The sequence below is a fragment of the Nycticebus coucang genome, chromosome 14 (genome assembly GCF_027406575.1).
Source record: "Nycticebus coucang isolate mNycCou1 chromosome 14, mNycCou1.pri, whole genome shotgun sequence".
NCBI classification, from domain to species: domain Eukaryota; kingdom Metazoa; phylum Chordata; class Mammalia; order Primates; family Lorisidae; genus Nycticebus; species Nycticebus coucang.
In genome coordinates, this window is record NC_069793.1 from 52,587,741 (window position 1) to 52,607,214 (window position 19,474).

Sequence of the window (19,474 nt, forward strand, 5' to 3'; positions counted from 1 at the left end):
AATGGAAGAAAATTTTTTTTTTTTTTTTTGTAGAGACAGAGTCTCACTTTATCAACCTCGGCAGAGTGCCATGGCATCACACAGCTCACAGCAACCTCCAACTCCTGGGCTTAAGCGATTCTCTTGCCTCAGCCTCCCGAGTAGCTGGGACTACAGGCGCCCGCCACAACGCCCAGCTATTTTTTGTTGCAGTTCAGCCGGGGCCGGGTTTGAACCTGCCACCCTCGGTACATGGGGCCAGCGCCCTACCGACTGAGCCACAGGCGCCGCCCTAAAATGGAAGAAAATTTTGCATTCTCTTTTATTGTGGTGGTTTGTTGCAAAACATCCTATTGATATAAAATGATTCTAAGTATCAAACATAACCATCTTCTACTGTTATTTCCAGAACAAATAAACCATTAACCCAGCACAACGATTAGCTATGAGGAAATTATTTTCAGTTCTAATTAACAAAATATAGTAACAATGTCTGCAATGTAACACATAAGAGTACTTTTTTATACTGGATATTTATAATGTCATATGTATAATCACTTTGTTTTGAAGTTCTAAAAGTAAAGGTTCTGAAGCTGTACTCACCATGAAATACCACTAACTAGATGTGCAATAAAGGGTTCTCTGAACCCCAGATTCCACTTCCCTCAACATGAAAAATACTAACTTCTACAAAGGTTTGTTGTAAGATGAAATGATATGTAAATATACCTAGATTATATTCATTAGGCAATTAACCAATCTTTATACATAAATGAATAAACTTTTGTATGAATAAAGCAATTTCACTAGCTCAATAAATAGAAAAAACTCAAAAATCGGGTAGCGCCTGTGGCTCAGTGAGTAGGGCGCCGGCCCCATATGCCGAGGGTGGCGGGTTTGGACCCAGCCCCGGCCAAACTGCAACAGAAAAATAGCCGGGCGTTGTGGCGCACACCTGTAGTCCCAGCTGCTCGGAGGCTGAGGCAAGAGAATCGCGTAAGCCCAAGAGTTAGAGGTTGCTGTGAGCCGTGTGACGCCACGGCACTCTACCCGAGGGTGGTACAGTGAGACTCTGTCTCTACAAAAAAAAAAAAAAAAAAAACTCAAAAATCTAGGTTCAATCATATTCAGAAAAAAGTTTTACAAGAAATTTTAAAATATTATAGTTCATTTCAAGCATGTGATTAGATTAATTTAAAAGGCCCAATAAAATAAGCATGGCATATCTAATTCAAAATGGAAATACAGTCTCCATAATCTGTTTTTTGTTGTTGTTGTTTTTTTGCAGTTTTTTGGCCAGGGCTGGGTTTGAACCCACCACCTCCAGCATATGGGGCCAGCGCCCTATTCCGTTGAGCCACAGGTGCTGCCCCTCCATAATCTGTTCTAATCTAAAAGGATTTTCCAGAGGAAGTCAACTTCAAAAGTGTAAGATTATAGTCAAACTGGAAACTTATTAAAAAGAAAATTCTTCCTTCAAAATATAATATTAAATTTTTTACATAATAATTAAATGGATAATAAACAATATAGTAAAAACAATGGACTGAGGGAGAGGTAAACCACTCTTATTCAACTTTGCTGCTGCTAGCTGGTGATCTGACTCTGGGTCTCAGTTTTCTTATGCATAAAATAAGAGGATTCGATTTGAAATCGCTAACATTACTCTCAGTCTATGCCCTAAGATTTTATAAAAATACACCAATAAATCTTACCAGTTTCTGATTTATTCAAAATAGATGAATAGGAGTAACTTTGGCTGACATAGTCACTGGTAGAGCCCACAGAACCTTCTCTTGGAAGTGGACCTATAAATCTGTCATGAACACTATCATCCACAGCACTGGAATCCTCCTAAAATACAGCATAATCAATATTTAATAACAAATGTTGCTGAAACAATGAAAAAAAGACATGCTGATTGCTGAGACAATGGGAAAAAAAAAGATGTGGCGTTACTATTACTGTTTCCACCACGGCACTCAAAGTGTATATATTATCACCTTTTCCTACAGGAAGCTTTTGATATCTGATATCAAACACCTCTGTGAGTGCTCATGTCTCCTTTCACAGTGTTTACTTTTCAAATTTTCTTTGTTTACACAAGAAAAGATGTTCAGTGCTCATTGATTGCCACGCTAGAAAAAATTTTTTTCCCTTGGGGCCATGATATTTTATTCCAAAAATAGAATAAAAACTTTGAAACACATGGTATTTTTTTGTTTGCGATGTGAGTTATATGCAACTCACACAGTGCTAACATCAATTTTTACACTGTACCCCATGAATTGTATGTGTCACACAATTTACTTATTGAATTCATTCCTGAGAATTAAGTCTTTTGTCATCCCACAAGTATTTAGTTGTATCTGGAGTGGGCCTTGGGTGGTCCTAGATGAGGACCTCTGAATCATACCCACTAACGATGTGCAACAATGTCACTTTGCCACATACAACAGTATCCACTTCATTCAAAGAGCCACCAGGCAAACATTGAAGGGGAAATGCACAATCAGAAGTTATGGTAATTGGAGATAATAGTCCAGCGTGTGTAGCATGCCTGTGCAGGGCAACAGGAAGTGCAGAAAATGTGCCAACTGACAGCAAAAACAATGAGCAGAGGTTTCACAGCACACACGCAGGCTATGCATCTTCCCACTTATCCTCCAGTTCTATATGCTTCACAAGGGCTCACACTTGCATGAGTTAAACACAACTCACACAACAGTTAATGAGGAAGACAGATCGAAAGAACTACAAGACATACGAATAGAATAAGCAATTAGGACAGAGATAAAGAATAATTACTATGCATTTTAAAACATGAATCCCTAAACTGTGAATCTAGAGTTCCCTAAATGAATAGCTATTTTAGACTGCTATGTCATATAATCAAAACTCTCTCATGATGTCATGAAAATTATGAGATTAAAGAAGGTCAAAGAACATATTTTGGTATTGCTTTAGTACTGTCCAAAGAGGTATTTTTATTCACAATAGATGTCTTAACGAAAAAGATCAAACAAAACAATTTTTCCTGAGTAAAATTTCATTGAACAGAACGGTTCTCAAAAGCTCAGAGCAAGTGCAAGAAGAAAAGGCCTCTGAAACCTGGGAGAGATCTTTGTGGGGTTTTAACTTACACCAAGACCAAGCCCTATGCCTACTGTGGTGGTCTTGAAGATGGAAGCTCATGTCAAACCCAATGTGGCAATATGGTGCTATGCATGTCTGGTGTAACCATATTATTGTATACACTTACAGCAAAGTAACATAAAATGGAACAATAATAATTTCTTATGCAAATTACAAGCATATCTTGACTTTTTCCTTTGGAAAATTACATTCCCAAGTAGCAGGTGACAGTGCACAAAAATTAGGTCCTTCTAAACAGCTTACCAGTAGTATTTGAGGTTGTTCACCATCTTTGTCTGTTAAATGCAGAAAGTTCTTCTTTCCTGACTCAAAATTAGCATCAAGAAGAGACTTGTCACTGGTATGATCCAGTGGGGCCTATGGACATAAAATATAATACCTCAGATTACAAGAAACTTTAATTATAATAATAAACAACATGAAAGTGGATACATATCTACATTTAAATAGAATTTTTTCAATAATGATCTGGTGAAAGTCTGTTCATTTACTCATGAACTGAGATAGCTACGCCCAGTGACAGTGTAAACACTGCCAGGTATCCCAGAAGCTCATTCCCCAACATCCAAAACAACTGGACAGAGAAAAGGAAAAGGTTAATTACTACAAACAAAAAAAGAATCTATAAACATTGCTATTTCTATATTCTCTAAAATGTATGCAGTAGAATATTTAATAGATTTTGAGGAAAAGTGACTAAAGATAAATTTTACATAACTAAAAACTGTAAAATGTTTTGATATTTGAATATAATAAGACTTCCCATATAAGCAACAGATTAAGCAATGCAACCAAAATAATTATGTAGTAGAATTATGCAATACAACAAAAATGTAACTAATGTAATCGAGTCTTCGAACACACCCCTTAAGGAAAAAAAGCTTGTCCCAATCATTTATATCCATCTCAAGTCTACTACAAGGATCCAGAAGATCCCAGGGGGAACTTAAGTGACGATTCCTTTGAAAATTAAACATCTAAGAGTCAATAGTCTAGACCTGCTTCTTTTCTATGCTAGGACAATTTCAACCCTAACCACCATTCCAACAAACCTTAGTTGGTGGACAAGAAATGGAACTCTGTATGCCCCAAGCCCTACTCACTCATACTCTAGACTACTGTTGAGAAAATGAGGGAGTAGGGGTGAACATCACATTCCTCTGTTTTAAAACCATCTTGTCACATTAAAAAATGTTTTTAATGTTTTACAGGCATGACTCTTTATCTCCTTAAGAAGACTAGTTTTATGGAAATGCCTTTATTGCTTTGGAAATTAACATGTCTAACACTGTATAAAAGTATAGGATTAAAGATAAAAAAATAACTGAAAGAGATTCTGCTACTTACTATCTGTGTGACTTTGGACAAATTACTTCACTTCCCCTTGACTAAGTTTCTTCACCTACAGTACGAGGCTGAAACAGCACCTACCTCAGAGGGTAGTTATAATAAATAAGATTATACTTGCATAAAATTTAGAACAATACTGGGAACATAGTAAGTGCAAAGAAGAATTAAGTAAATAAAATAACAAACTAATATGATCTATTTCTTAACTTTGGCTCACATCTAGAAATCTACAAGAAAAACAGGCCAAAGAAAACCTAAAGCTAAGTGAAGCTACCAGGAGGGAGGACAGTTAGCACTGGGTCCCTTAAATTTGCTGGTGGGACATGAAAGACTATTAGATATAACTGGAATAGCAAGGAGTTTTGCCTCAACAAATGTCTATGTATACACAAGGTGGTAAGTAGCAACATGGGTTTGACTTTTAGAGCAACTTCCGATCCGTGCAACATTGTGCAGTGTGCAGGTGAAAGCAGGCGTACGTGTGGAAATGTACAGTAGCCAAGTAAAAACACATAAATGGAGCACTGCAAACAGTCACAGTGAAGAGATAGGTAATCCTGACAGAGTTGTGGAAGATCACTTAACAAGTGTTTTTTGGGCGCCTAGGATACATGTCCATGGAGGACACAAAATTATTATGAGGTTCCTGCCATCAAAACACTTACTCAGCACCTGTAGCTCAAGTGGCTATAAGGCACCAGCCACATAAACCAGAGCTGACGGGCTCGAATCCAGCCTGGGCCTGCCAAACAACAATGACAACTACAACCAAAAAATAGCCAGGCGTTGTGGCGGGCGCCTGTAGTCCCAGCTACTCGGAAGGCTGAGGTAAGAGACTCCTTAAGCCCAGGAGTTGGAGTTTGCTGTGAGCTGTAATGCCACAGCACTCTACCCAGGGCGACAGCTTGAGGCTGTCTCAAAAAAGAAAAAAAAAAAAAAAAAAAACCAAAAAAACAACCACTTACAGTCAACCAAATGGAAAGACACAAATGAATAACAACAAAAAGAAACTCTGATAAATGGCATAGCAGAACAAAAGGGTACAGGAGGTCAAAGAGAAAGAAATTACTTTGAAAGTGCCACGAGGAAATGTCAAGTAAGTCTTCTTAGCTAAAAGAAATAGGACCTGGGAAGACAGGTAGCACCTTATATAGAACTACCTTTTTAAACTGGAAAAGAGATAACATTAGAAGGTACATGGCAATGTGCCAGAAAGCACTCAACGGTTCACATTAAATACTGTTTATCTTTCTATATCCTGGAGGACTACACCAAGTCTACTAGTTAATTTCAGAGGTTAAAAACTAACTAATTTAAAACAGTTCTCTATTTTTAAAAAAGCCCACAAATATATTATGGAATAGAAAGTAAAATATGATTTTAAAGGCAAATCAGCCAACATCATATATCTTTGATTCTGGCTGGGCACGAAGGTTCATGCCTGTAATCCCAGCACTCTTGAGAGGCCGAGGCAGGTGGACTGCCTGAGCTCAGATGTTCAAGACCCCAAAGAATGAGACCCCGTCTCTACTGAAAATAGAAAAACACTAGCTGGGTGCAGTGGTACACACCTGTATTCCCAGCTACTCAGGAGCCTGAGGCAAGAGGATTACTCAAGCCCAAGAGTTTGAGGTTGCTGTGAGGTATGAAGCTATGGCAGGGTTCCTAAAATTTATTTAATAATTGCAATTATTTATTTTCATAGTAAAAATTCATAAGGTTTAGGCCAAATGGTGACCTAAGGACATGAAGGACATGTCTACCAATAATTCTCCCCCAAACTCCACGATATAGTTTAAGAAAAATCTTATAACAGTGCAGGAAAACAAAAGTGTGCCCTTAGCAAACTGGAAATTCTGAGAAATTATATAACAGAAAGCAGATAGATCAGATTTATGGAAAACCACAGCCCAAAGCACCAATAGAGAAGACTTGTGGACTTAAAGGTGGTAGGGAACTCCTGACTAAGGACAAGAGGTAGAGGCTAAGGAACCACTATGGTGAGCAGGAGGTAAAAGGCATTCTGATCAGTTTGGCCTCTCCTCTTTTCTTGCTAAGCAGCAGATAGCAGTTTCTGTTTCGTGCCAGAGTAAAGCCTGGGCACTAAGGCCAGAGAGGCAGAGCAGTACTGCCCAGCTAGGTACTGATCACCCTCCAACCTAAAAAGAGACACTAGCTGATCCCAGGATAAATTATAAACGCACCACACCCAATAGTATATCCCACCCCCTTTTCTATAACAACCATAAGTTAATACAGTAAGTTTAATCGGTATTCACAGAGATGTTAACAGATTCTCAATTGAGTAGAATAATCACTAAATATTTAAAGAAATGCTATACCATGAAAGAGATAAACCAAACACAAAGTAAAGAAGGATAAATAATTAAGGAAATAGTTAACAGAAGAGTGAAATAAGAAAGTAAACTCCAAAGAGAACTGAGATGACTGTAGTCACTAAAAATGTTTTGAGCTTGAGAGTTGAAATCAAAAGTTATATGTGCTCATACACAGAAAAATAAACTTATAAAAAGTTACCCAGAAAGACACATAGACACACAAAAAGAAAGAGAAGTCACCTAAAGATAATCTCTGTTGCCATTGGAGTATACATACTTCTACGCCTTTCTTTCTATATGCATTTTTTTCTTTTTTTTTAAAACTTAAATCCTAAACTACATATGATTTTATATAATTTTTCACTGAAAAATGTAAAATGAACATCATTCCATTCAGTAAATATTAAAAATTTTCTTTACTTGACACAATAGTAGTCACTTTTCATGAATGAAAAAACTGATGAAATGACATTACTCAAACTTTAGGACAAGTAAATGTTGAATCCAGAATGGAGACAAAAGGAAGAAGAGGAATCCAATTATTGAATTGCTCAAAGGATCTAACTGTAATTGTTATACTTTTGCTTATGATACTAAAGAGTTCCAGGATTACATATAACAACAACAACAACAATAATAATGGTTGTAATAACACTATTAGCAGCTTAAGAGAAGATGCTTCAAGTCTAGGGTTTTACCATATCAGCAGTATTGATTCCATTTCCCCACACCAAATCAAAGGTTCCATTTATGTAGCCTACTTTGTTGGCCACATCTTCAAAGAGTTTTCTGACTGGAGTAGATGCTGGTAAATTTAAAGTGATCCGTTCATTCACTGTCTTTGAATTAGTAGTATCTTGTATTATACATAAGACTCTAGGTTCTTCAGCAGCATTTTCTATCTGAAATTTTAAAAAAATATATGATTTTACATATTACTTATCTTTAAAGCAAAACAAAACAACTATATTTAGTCAAGAATGTAAAAGAACCCACAAAATACTATTTAATCTGTGTTAATATTATTGTTTTATTATCTCTGAAACACATTCTAATGTGTATGTCAAGCAACACATACATTGTTTTCAAAAACTGGGGCATATTTCAGAATCACAGTCATTCTCAAGGATATTTGCCTTTACCTCTTAAGGTTGTAAATCAATGGTCAACAAGCCATGAAGACAGTATATTTAAGCGATTTTAAATTAAAAATTTTTAAATCTTATCTTTAAAAATGGGTCATTATCATGCTAAAATAGTCGAATCAAGCATTTCTGGGTCTCCTCAAGAAACAGAAAGGGAACTGTGCAGAAATGCAGCAGGAATCGTCTAAAGATTACAAAATCTATAATTAAGGAACACAGGCAACAAGGTCTCCTCCTGACCTTTATGCTGCTATAACCATAAGCCCAGATGTTCAGAAAGCTCCATTTATAAATGTGTTGGGAGCTTATAAGCTTATCTAAACAAATCAGCCAGGCACAGGAGGAAGGAAAAACAAGGAAAAAAACTTCAATTACCAATCTGGAAAGGAATTAGGGTCACAAATTCTCCTTCCTTCTTTTTCACATAGTGCATAATTCGGTAACTATCAAAAGTTTTTAAAAGCAGCTTTTCTTCAAGAAGCCATGCTCTCCCTCAAGATGTTAAAGGACACTGCTTTTCTTTTCCACTTTCCACTGGGGTAGCAGTCTGGATAGGACATTTTAATGCAAGGAATATCTTTCCTTCTCCTCCTGCTTTAGGGGCCAGCTCAGTGAATGGACCATCATCTACCCAGCTGCTGAAACCAGAAAGCTGAGTTGAGCACCTTCCTTGTCACCTCCCATAATCACCAGATTCTATCAGTTCTACCTTCTGAACGTCTCTTTAACTATCCCCTTCTCTTTATGCCTGCCTTCAGAAATCAGAATGACTTATACTAAAATTATGGCAACAGCTTCCTAAAAAGTTTTAATTTCTTCTAATCTTACATTCCTTCAATACAGAGTAACATTTCTAATATTAATCTACTGACATAAATCTCTTCCTTTCCCTGAAAGTCAGGTGCAGATTTAACAGAGGCATCTCTCTCTATCTCCATCATATACTATTTGGAATTGTGATCTGTACAAACTGGTGTTCTATACAAGAATTTATTTCTTTCATTCTTTTTTACAACAATATCAATCCCAACCTTTTGTTGCTTTCCAATAATTATCATTGATTAGTATTGACAAAGGACAACATAAAGTTTATTGTTTGGTAAAGTACAATTATAATTTGTTTCGGTGATATATAATGTGGGGGTTGTAAGAGAACATTTAAAGTTATTCTAATTAGTTTAGAACAGAAATAAATTGCTTAAAAAGTATAATATTTAAATCAGGTTGGCTAGTACTACAATTCAGACGAATCAAAATATTTAACAATAGTACTACTTAACAATAGTGACCCATTTAAAATATGAATAAAGGAACACTTTTTCATATATTAAAAATAGAAAAGATAACAAAAAAGAACATTATACATCTCAAAAAGGAAAAAAATTTAAGATGTTATATTAACACCTACACATTAAAGATGTTACATTAACATATACAGTGGATTCTTTTATACATGTTAATCCTAAACTTAAAAAACATAAAATGGATCTTTTTCTAAAAGTCTGGTTTATGATAAAAGCGAATAACAAATTTCAACTACAAAAGATCTATTTTTATAGCTTCAATAGTATTCTTCAGAGGTACATTAGGTCTTAATGATTCGGTGTTCCTGTATAAAATACTGTAATAGTCTCATTTTAAAGCTTCAAATAGGTTGGAGTTGACAGCCCAAGGAAGATGACCCTACCTAAGAACTCAGAAATCAAAAAAGCTGTGTAGTAATATACATAGAATGGTAATGTGGCACTATCTTATATAGGCCAGATACTAGCAGTTCCTGGTTCTTTCCCTGAATATTTAATATGTGAATACAAGTTACAAGCATTCCAGACTCCTCTCCTTCCACCTAAAAATATGGGAACATCGTCCCCCAATAGAATCCCATCTGAAGACTAAATATATTATAAAAACAAAATTTAATCTCAAGTGTGCCACTTCCTACTCTTTTTAATAATAACAGCTTTCTTTTCCATACATAAAATTTTGCTTGTTTCTTCAATTTTTTAATTTTAAAAATGTGTAAAATTTTTTTAAATGGCACATTCCTGTAAACAAATTGCTTGATTTTTTTTTTTTACATATTAAGAGTATAAAGGAAAAATGGATATAATCAATAACACTATAACCTACAGATCACTACGAACATTTTGGCATATATCCTTCCAAATATTTCATCTGCACACACAGACACATGCACTCACACTTCTTTTGAGCCACAGGCGCTGCCCCGCACTCACACTTCTTAATTACAAACATTGGATTAGAATACACATGTTATTTTGTAACTAAGAAAGAAGTTATAAATATATAATGACATCTTTCCCTGTCAAGTCTTTTCTAACTAAATATATAAACTAAATATATAATGTAATCCTTCCCTGTCGAATTTTTTCTAACTTATCTTTCCAACAGCTTAACAGTATTTTTTATTACATGGATTAATAATTACCTAATTACTTTACTGTACATTTACAAATCTGTGATGAAAATGTACATAAAACTTTGTGTGCTTTTCCTATTGCTTTAAATTCATGGATGTACATAATTTATGTACATTCATGTATGTACATAAAACTTTGTGTGCTTTTTCTATTGCTTTAAATTCATGTATATAGAATTTCTGGGAAAAATCACATTGTACTCCTGAATTTCATTCTACGATAATTTAAACAAACAAAAAGCTCTCCTATGCTTTAAAGCTTTAAGCTAGCCACTTGTATAAATACTCTGCTTTATACCCAACTTTCTGGCCCATTCTTTATTTCACCTATAATTTGATCTATGTGGCCACTATCTATGGATTTCATCTAAATTTTGGAATCACTAATGCCAACATTGATTACACTGAGGTAAAGTTTCTCTCCTTCCCCGTCTCCAACTTGGGAACTGATAAGAAAACAATGTTTTCAGGTTTTTTGTTTTCTGTTTTTTTAATTTTAAGGTATCACCAATAAGATGGTACCATTTATAACATCTTTTTAAGAGGAAAAGAACCACACAATGTAAACATGCAGATTTCCAAAATATTTAAATGTAAAAAGGTATTTCTTAAAGTTGGGAAAATAGGTTCGTGCTTAATTTGGGGCTCTACTCCAGATTCATCCTATTTATGTCCAAAGAAAAAAAAATTACATCTTGAAGTAGATTAAAGATGGCTAAAAATTATTTATCATTCTTTTTCTTTTATATCTTCCCATGAGTCTGGGCTGGCTACATGACCCTCAGGACAAGAGAATATGATAGAAACAATATAGAGGAACTTAAGGCGGGGCCTTAGGAAAGCAGCAGCTTCTGCTTTTGCACCTTCCCTCTTATAAAACAGCCATCAAGTGAGAAATCCAATTAGTGCGGGATGAACATGCTGCGAGAATGCCCTTACAAGCCACGTGGAGAGAAAGTGGCCACTCAGTGGAGGCACTGAGATACCAGATATACGAGAAAAGCCTTTTAGGACATGCCATCCAAAGCCTGCCACCAGCTGAATGGAGCAAAGTAATGATCTTAGCTGATGCTCCCTAAATTGAACAGCTAGCCCAAATCTCACACTACAGAATTGTAAGCAAATAAACTACTTGCTCTATTAGACCACTAAACTTTAGGGTCCACTGTTACACAGCAATATGTAACAAAAACACACCTAAATGCGCATAAGCACATGCAAGTTCCACTTGGGAAGGATGCTGGAAGTGAAGGGAGACTGTCTACTTAAGTACTGCATCCACCATTAAGGAAAGCTATCTGGGAAGCAAAAAATTTTTAATCAAAAGAGGTCTATGATAAATTCAAGTTAAGAGAAAACAAATGCAAAATTTTAGAAAGCCTTAGCCATGTTTCATTTAGGAAAACATTCACTATATCTTAGATGAGCTATTAGAAGGGCATGAAGTTTTCTACACAAAAACTCTTGCCAAGTACAAAAAGGATATAAAACCACTTATTTCATACACAGTTCATAGGAATATTACACTTATTAAAACAAGGGAAGTCAACACTGGTTATTTTTAATACTGTATATGCTAAGAGAGTGCTGTGTCTATGTTCATTGCAAAAACAAAGCTGCATTTCCTAGCAAAGACTTTTTTTTCTTAAAAAATAAAGTAAAAGGGAATAAAATCATACTCTTGCTTAGAAAAAGCAAAGCACAGTGAGATAAAAATACTGAAAACATAGTTTTTTCCCAAAAACATACTTACTGCTAGGAAAGTCTAGAAGTGACTGATAAAGACGTTAGTTTGTCTAAGAAATCTCAGAGCCTGCTGAAGAAATGTTTATCTTTTAAGTCACCTTGTCTCCTTTTCTTGACATATCTAATAGTTCTAAGTTCAAATTTGAGTTCTCTGATGGTAACATCATAACTTTTGTTTCAAAAAATATATATCCTAGGGTGGCGCCTATGGCTCAAAGGAGTAGGGCACCGGCCCCATATGCCTGAGGTGGTGGGTTCAAACCCAGCCCTGGCCAAAAACTGCAAAAAAAAAAAAAAAAAAACCAAACATATCCTAGGTGTTTCTTATTAAAAAATGAATAAGGTGGGCAGTGCCTGTGGCTCAAGGAGTAGGGCGCTGGTCCCATATGCCGGAGGTGGAGGGTTCAAACCTAGCCCCGGCCAAAAACCAAAAAAAAAAAAAAATGAATAAGGTATATAATTGATGGCATATGTTCAGAATGGCATTAGCATGTAGAAAATAAGTTAATATCAAACAAAATTCAAAATTACTAAGATTTAGATTTTTCTGAGAGAAAAAATTTAAGATAAAGAATTAAAACATTTTGAAGGAACCTCCTTACCTCTAAATTCAATAGTCAACTCATGTTCTCTTAAGGCTTTCTTCCTTTTAATTTATTATTAATATAAAGAATATTATAATATAAAAAATTGTGGTTGCAAACTTACACACACACTTTAAGTCCATTTTCTGTATTTCTTGGTAAGCTTCTATACACTAAGAAATCAATCTTCTTAGAGCAATACCTTTCTGGGTATCTACAGTTCAAAATTAATGTACTGCCACAATTTTAAAAGAGAATTAATGGTACAAATACTTTTGCTGACCAGAATATTTAAATTTATCTGTTCCATTCAGCCTATGCATTTTTATTTAACAAATAACAATTCCAGGACTACTGATGGAAGTCCTAACTTATATAAAAAGAAAAAGAAATAATTTTATGTTTAAAATCCTCCCTCTACCCTATCCTAACCCCCAACCAACTCTTGCTGTTATTTATAGAATCTTTATCTTTAAGCAGTCTCTCGCTATACTTTGGGAAGACAGAAGAGATTAAAAGAGGAATTTGGGAGAAAAAAACTTAGAACTAAGGTGACCCAAGGAAAATGAGGTATTAAGTAAAGGGTAGAATGGAATGCTATATCACAGGAAGCTTTATTTAATTCCTCATATAAGGTTTCTGAATTTTGATTCTGGAAATTATTACATGATTCAATCCCCTGTACTATTAATATCTCAGAAAATATCTGAAAAATACCTATATTATAATATCATTAAAATACCTGGAAAAATAAGCAACTATAATACCAAAGTCAAAACAAAGGTTTCCATGGTTTTTATATCAGGTTGTTATTATTATTATTTTTTTTTGCCTCATTTACTTGGACATAAATTAACTTAAGGTGACTTTATCATTATTCAAATTGGGTAGATATAAAATAGCCAAACAAGCATAAAACTTAAAACATGCCTTGTTAAATAAAAATACTAACATGCTGTTACTTGCTCTGCTGATAATCACATTAAAGCAATTACATCAGCAGTCTACCTGTAAAAATTTCTTCTTCATTTCATCAAAGATATTTTGTCTGCATCTCCAAAACACATCCTATGGTATATAAGAACAAAATGAATTACAAATTATTTCTATAAAATAAACGAAGACAGTGAAATGAGAACAATTAATTTAAAGACATTTTTGCAATGTATTAATTACAGTATTAGTACATCATATATGACTTTACTTATAAGTTATATTTGTAAAGTTACAGAAAACCTATGGTATAGTGATAAAGAATAAGGTAAACATAGAAAACAGCCACATTTCAACAAAGAGTGCTAGCTTAAAACTGTGTATAAGTCAAATGTTTTAAGGCAGACAATATTGTGAGTAGACAGTTTCTTGCACTAATAGAAACCAAGAGATCCCTAACTTTGCTGGTTTATAAATTTGGAATTTCACATGACACTCTTAAAATAAGGCTGCTTACCACTATACCCTACAACTATTTTCTCTTACTATAAATCTCTTTCTTATTATAAGAAAAGCTTTTTAACAATTATCAATTTAATAATTAATATGGAAACATATAAAAGAAAAGTAACCTATAATCAAGAGATAATCTCATAAAATATCTTAGTTTTATATCATTCTACACTTTTGCTGTACATATTTTATCTTCCTATTCCTTCTTTAGTTAAAAGGTGCTTTTAATTTTACAAAAGAAATATTTCTATTATAATAGCACACAGTTTTCTGACAAGCTCTAATACCTCCTAGCCCAGTTATTAATAACTGGATGTACATCCTACCAGAACCTCCTCCACTCTATGCATATATTTATTACATAGAGACTGTTAATTTTAATTAAACAGGATAATTCTATGCACCCTTATTTGAATTCTTCTTGTGCCTCAACATTCACTCATCTTTCTGTGCCAAAATATTTTAAAAGCCGTGGTGTTCCAATACATAAACAAACCATTATTTAACCAATCTTCTGTTAACAGGCATTTAAACACTTCCAAATATTCACTACAGCTTTGCTTGCTTATACAATTTTCCCCAAAGAAATAGTACTCATTTTTACATAACTAATCCTCAGGAAAATGCAAATCAAAACCACAATGAGCTATCACCTCACCTATGCTAGAATGGTTTTTATTAAAAAGCCCCAAAACAACAGATGTTGGCATGGATGCAGAGAGAACTATACACTGCTGGTAGGACTGAAAATTAGTAAAATCTCTATAGAAAAGAGTATGGAAATTTCTCAAAGAACGAAAAGTAGACCTATCATTTGAACCAGCAATCGCACTGCGGGGTATCTATGCAAAGGAAAAAAAAAAAAACATTTTATCAAAAAGATACACCTGCACTCAAATGTTTACTGCAACACAATTCACAACTGCAAAGATATTGAATTAACCCAACCATCCATTAATTCACGAGCGGACTAACAAAATGTGGTATATGTAACCATGAAGTGCTATTCAGCCATAAAAAGGGATGAATTAATTAATGGCTTTTGCAGTAATTTGGATGGAACTGGAGATCATTATCCTAAGTGAAGTATCTCAAGAATAGAAAAACAAATACCACATGTACTCTCTAATAAACTGGAACTAACCAATGGGCACCTGTGCACAGAAGGAAGTAAAAGTCATTGGAAATCAAGCAGGAGGGAGAGGAAAGAATGCAGGGGGCAAAAACCTACGTAACAGGCACAATTAAAACTATTCAGGTGACAGGCACACTTACAGCCCTGATTCAAGCATTACAAAAGCTATCTATGTGACAAAAACATTTGTACCACTTTAATATTTTGAAATAAAATTAAAAAAAATAAAATAAAAAAGATTTCTCATTTCTGATACATAGTACCAAAAGGTGACTCTCGCTTCTACACACACACAAAAAGACTAAATTGCAACTATCTGGCAAAACTGTTCTCCTTGCCCCCTAAGAGGTGACACTGTATAGTGGGAACCAAATCATAATCAAAACTAAACTGTCAGGCACTCACCATCCTTAGGATCTTTGGATTTCTGTACAATATACCTGAAACTTCCCCCTAGAAATCCACGCCTTCTTTGCTCACATATCATTATAGTGGCTTTAAAACATGTCCACAAATTCTTTGGCATGACTCCTTCAAAGTAGGGGTCAGCTGATCCCAGCCCAGCCTCTATCAGCATCAACCAGCATACATGTAAGTGAGGAGGCCTTCAGACGATTCCAGCCCAGCCGCTATCAGCATCAACCAGCATACATGTAAGTGAGGAAGCCTTCACACGATTCCAGCCCAGCCTCTATCAGCATCAATCAGCATACATGTAAGTGAGGAAGCCTTCACACGATTCCAGCCCAGCCTCTATCAGCATCAACCAGCATACATGTAAGTGAGGAAGCCTTCACACGATCCCAGCCCAGCCTCTATCAGCATCAACCAGCATACATGTAAGTGAGGAAGCCTTCACACGATCCTAGCCCAGCCGCTATCAGCATCAACCAGCATACATGTAAGTGAGGAAGCCTTCACACGATTCCAGCCCAGCCGCTATCAGCATCAACCAGCATACATGTAAGTGAGGAAGCCTTCACACGATCCCAGCCCAGCCTCTATCAGCATCAACCAGCATACATGTAAGTGAGGAAGCCTTCAGACGATTCCAGCCCAGCCTCTATCAGCATCAACCAGCATACATGTAAGTGAGGAAGCCTTCACACGATCCCAGCCCAGCCTCTATCAGCATCAACCAGCATACATGTAAGTGAGGAAGCCTTCACACGATCCCAGCCCAGCCTCTATCAGCATCAACCAGCATACATGTAAGTGAGGAAGCCTTCACACGATCCCAGCCCAGCCTCTATCAGCATCAACCAGCATACATGTAAGTGAGGAAGCCTTCACACGATCCCAGCCCAGCCTCTATCAGCATCAACCAGCATACATGTAAGTGAGGAAGCCTTCACACGATCCCAGCCCAGCCTCTATCAGCATCAACCAGCATACATGTAAGTGAGGAAGCCTTCACACGATCCCAGCCCAGCCTCTATCAGCATCAACCAGCATACATGTAAGTGAGGAAGCCTTCACACGATCCCAGCCCAGCCTCTATCAGCATCAACCAGCATACATGTAAGTGAGGAAGCCTTCACACGATCCCAGCCCAGCCTCTATCAGCATCAACCAGCATACATGTAAGTGAGGAAGCCTTCACACGATCCCAGCCCAGCCTCTATCAGCATCAACCAGCATACATGTAAGTGAGGAAGCCTTCACACGATTCCAGCCCAGCCTCTATCAGCATCAACCAGCATACATGTAAGTGAGGAAGCCCTCACACGATTCCAGCCCAGCCGCTATCAGCATCAACCAGCATACATGTAAGTGAGGAAGCCTTCACACGATTCCAGCCCAGCCTCTATCAGCATCAACCAGCATACATGTAAGTGAGGAAGCCTTCACACGATTCCAGCCCAGCCTCTATCAGCATCAACCAGCATACATGTAAGTGAGGAGGCCTTCAGACGATTCCAGCCCCAGCCTCACAGCTGCCCCCAACTGATGCATTAGCAGAGCAGAATCTAGTAAGTCAGCTCAGCCATACCCAGAATGCACATCTGTGGGCAAAAAAATCATTACATTTGAGGGTGCATGGTTATATAGCAAAAGAATTAGAATAGTCTATTTCTCCAACATCTTTGTTAACATGATAATCCTATTGGTATTCCTTTTTTCCCATCCTTGCTTCAGGTTTCTCCACAGTACTTACTTGATACATTCATTTTTATTTTACTTGTCAATTATCTGCTTTACCAGAGTAAAAACTTCTACTCTGAACCAAGACAAAATAATAGACTAGATTTACTGTTCCTACCTTAAGTAACTAAAAAACTAGATAAAAATATATTAAACAATGATTTTTCAGCCGCTGAACAACAGGCAAAACAGGACAATGACCCCTGTGAATCAGAAGCAAAAACATTAATCCCTGCCCCCAGGCTGCAATGTAGGGAGAGAAAACTCAGATGGAGCCCACCAATCTCCCTGAGCTGAAAAGATAAAATTGAGAGTTAAGGATGGGTGGAGGTGGGGGAGGAAGGGAGCACCTATAATTCACAGGACTACATGAGAGAAGAAAGCTATGCATTCTGAACAAATAAATAGCAAGCTGCAAAAATCTGCAGTGTGGTCCCCTTGAGTACTCAACTGAGTTCTCATCAGCATATATATGTGAATAAAAGTACTTGAAGCAGGAGAAAGGACCACAGGAAAGAATCCCTGGAGCTCACTTAGGTTCCCACTAGCCAGATGTTAAAAACAACAATCACCACCCTCATAAAACACAGGGCAGCAGCAGGGGGTTGTCTAATGGGACCATCAGACCTAATCTAATAGACCAGACTACTCGGGTCCAATCTTACAAAGTTTAAAAGCAAACCTCAAAAGGATCAAACTGTTTCCAAGTTAACTGCATCTAAGAACAAAGCTCAAGAATATTTGCAGGAATAAAAAATACCTAGCATTCGTTAAGGTAAAATTCACAATGTCTGACAATCAATTATAAATAAACAGACATACAAAAAAGCAAGAAGCTATGACCCATATGAAGAGGAAAATGAATCAATGAAAACCAATGCATAAATGATACAGATGATAGAATTAATGGCCAAGCATATAAAATGTTTATAACTATAATCCATATTTCAAGAAGGCAGAAGAGCAGATGTTTAGGAAAGACGTGGAAAATATAAAAAAACCCTCAAATATCTAAAGATGAAAAGCATAATATTTGAGATAAAATATACAAGAAATAGGATTAACAACTTAGGTACTTCTGGAAAAAAGATTAATAACGAGTTTAAGACACAGCACTAGCAGACAGAGCCAGCAACTCATGCCTGTAATCCTAGCACTCTGGGAGGCTGAGGTAAGAGGACCATTTGAGCTCGGGAGTTCAAGACCAGCCTGAGCAAAAGTGAGACTCTAGCTCTACTGAGAATAGAAAAATTAGCTGGATGTGGTGGCAGGTGCTTGTAGTCACAGCTGCTTGAAGCTGAGCCCGGGAGTTTGAGGTTGCTGTGAGCTAGGCTGATGCCATAGCACTCTCTAGCCTGGGCAATAGAGTGAGACTGTCTTAAAAACAAAACAAAAAAACACTGAAAACTAAGCAGAGAAAAAAATTATGAAAAAAAGAAAATAAACAGAAAAGTGGGATAACTTTCTTACCAGAAACCACTAAGGCCAGAAGAAAGTAGCACAGTATTTTTCAGCTGCTTAGAGAAAATAACTATTAATTTATAGAATGTATAGAATCCAATAACCACCAAAAATATCCTTCAAGAATGACCCAGAAATTACTTTAGTAATCAAGTGAAATTCAAAACATTCTTAGATGAAGGAAAACAAAAAGAATTTGTCTCCAGTGGGACTATCCTGAGGGAATGGCTAAAGGAAGTTCTTTAAACAAAAGAGAAATTCTCAAAGAAAGTTGAGAACATCAGAAGAAAAAGAACACAGTGAGTAAAAATATAACTAAATACATTTCTTCCTTTTCCTCTTGAGTTTTTATTAAATGCCTAACAGCTAAAGTGAAAATTAAAACACTGCCTGATGTGGTTATAAATGTATTTTGAGAAAATAATTAACACAATCATAAAGAAGTGACGGCAAAGGTACATAAAGAGAGGTGAGATTGCTAGATTTCCATTGAACTAGTAAAATAACTCCAGTAGAATTGACAAGAATTATACTACATTTAAAAAACT

At 36.1% G+C, this 19,474-nt stretch overlaps 1 protein-coding gene across 3 annotated transcripts in view; it reads right to left on the reverse strand.

Annotated features, from left to right (window-relative positions):
• USP47 (ubiquitin specific peptidase 47) overlaps positions 1 to 19,474 on the reverse strand; it is a 126,154-nt gene that overhangs the window by 81,979 nt on the left and 24,701 nt on the right. The window contains exons 2-5 of one of the 3 annotated variants that reach the window (XM_053560441.1): positions 13,748 to 13,807; positions 7,523 to 7,726; positions 3,379 to 3,492; positions 1,695 to 1,833 (exon numbers count right to left, since the gene is read on the reverse strand). In XM_053560441.1, coding sequence (XP_053416416.1) covers positions 1,695 to 1,833; positions 3,379 to 3,492; positions 7,523 to 7,726; positions 13,748 to 13,807 — 517 coding nt within the window. The remainder of the gene's footprint in view (positions 1 to 1,694; positions 1,834 to 3,378; positions 3,493 to 7,522; positions 7,727 to 13,747; positions 13,808 to 19,474) is intronic. The other 2 variants (XM_053560442.1, XM_053560443.1) reach the window with 2 other exon arrangements.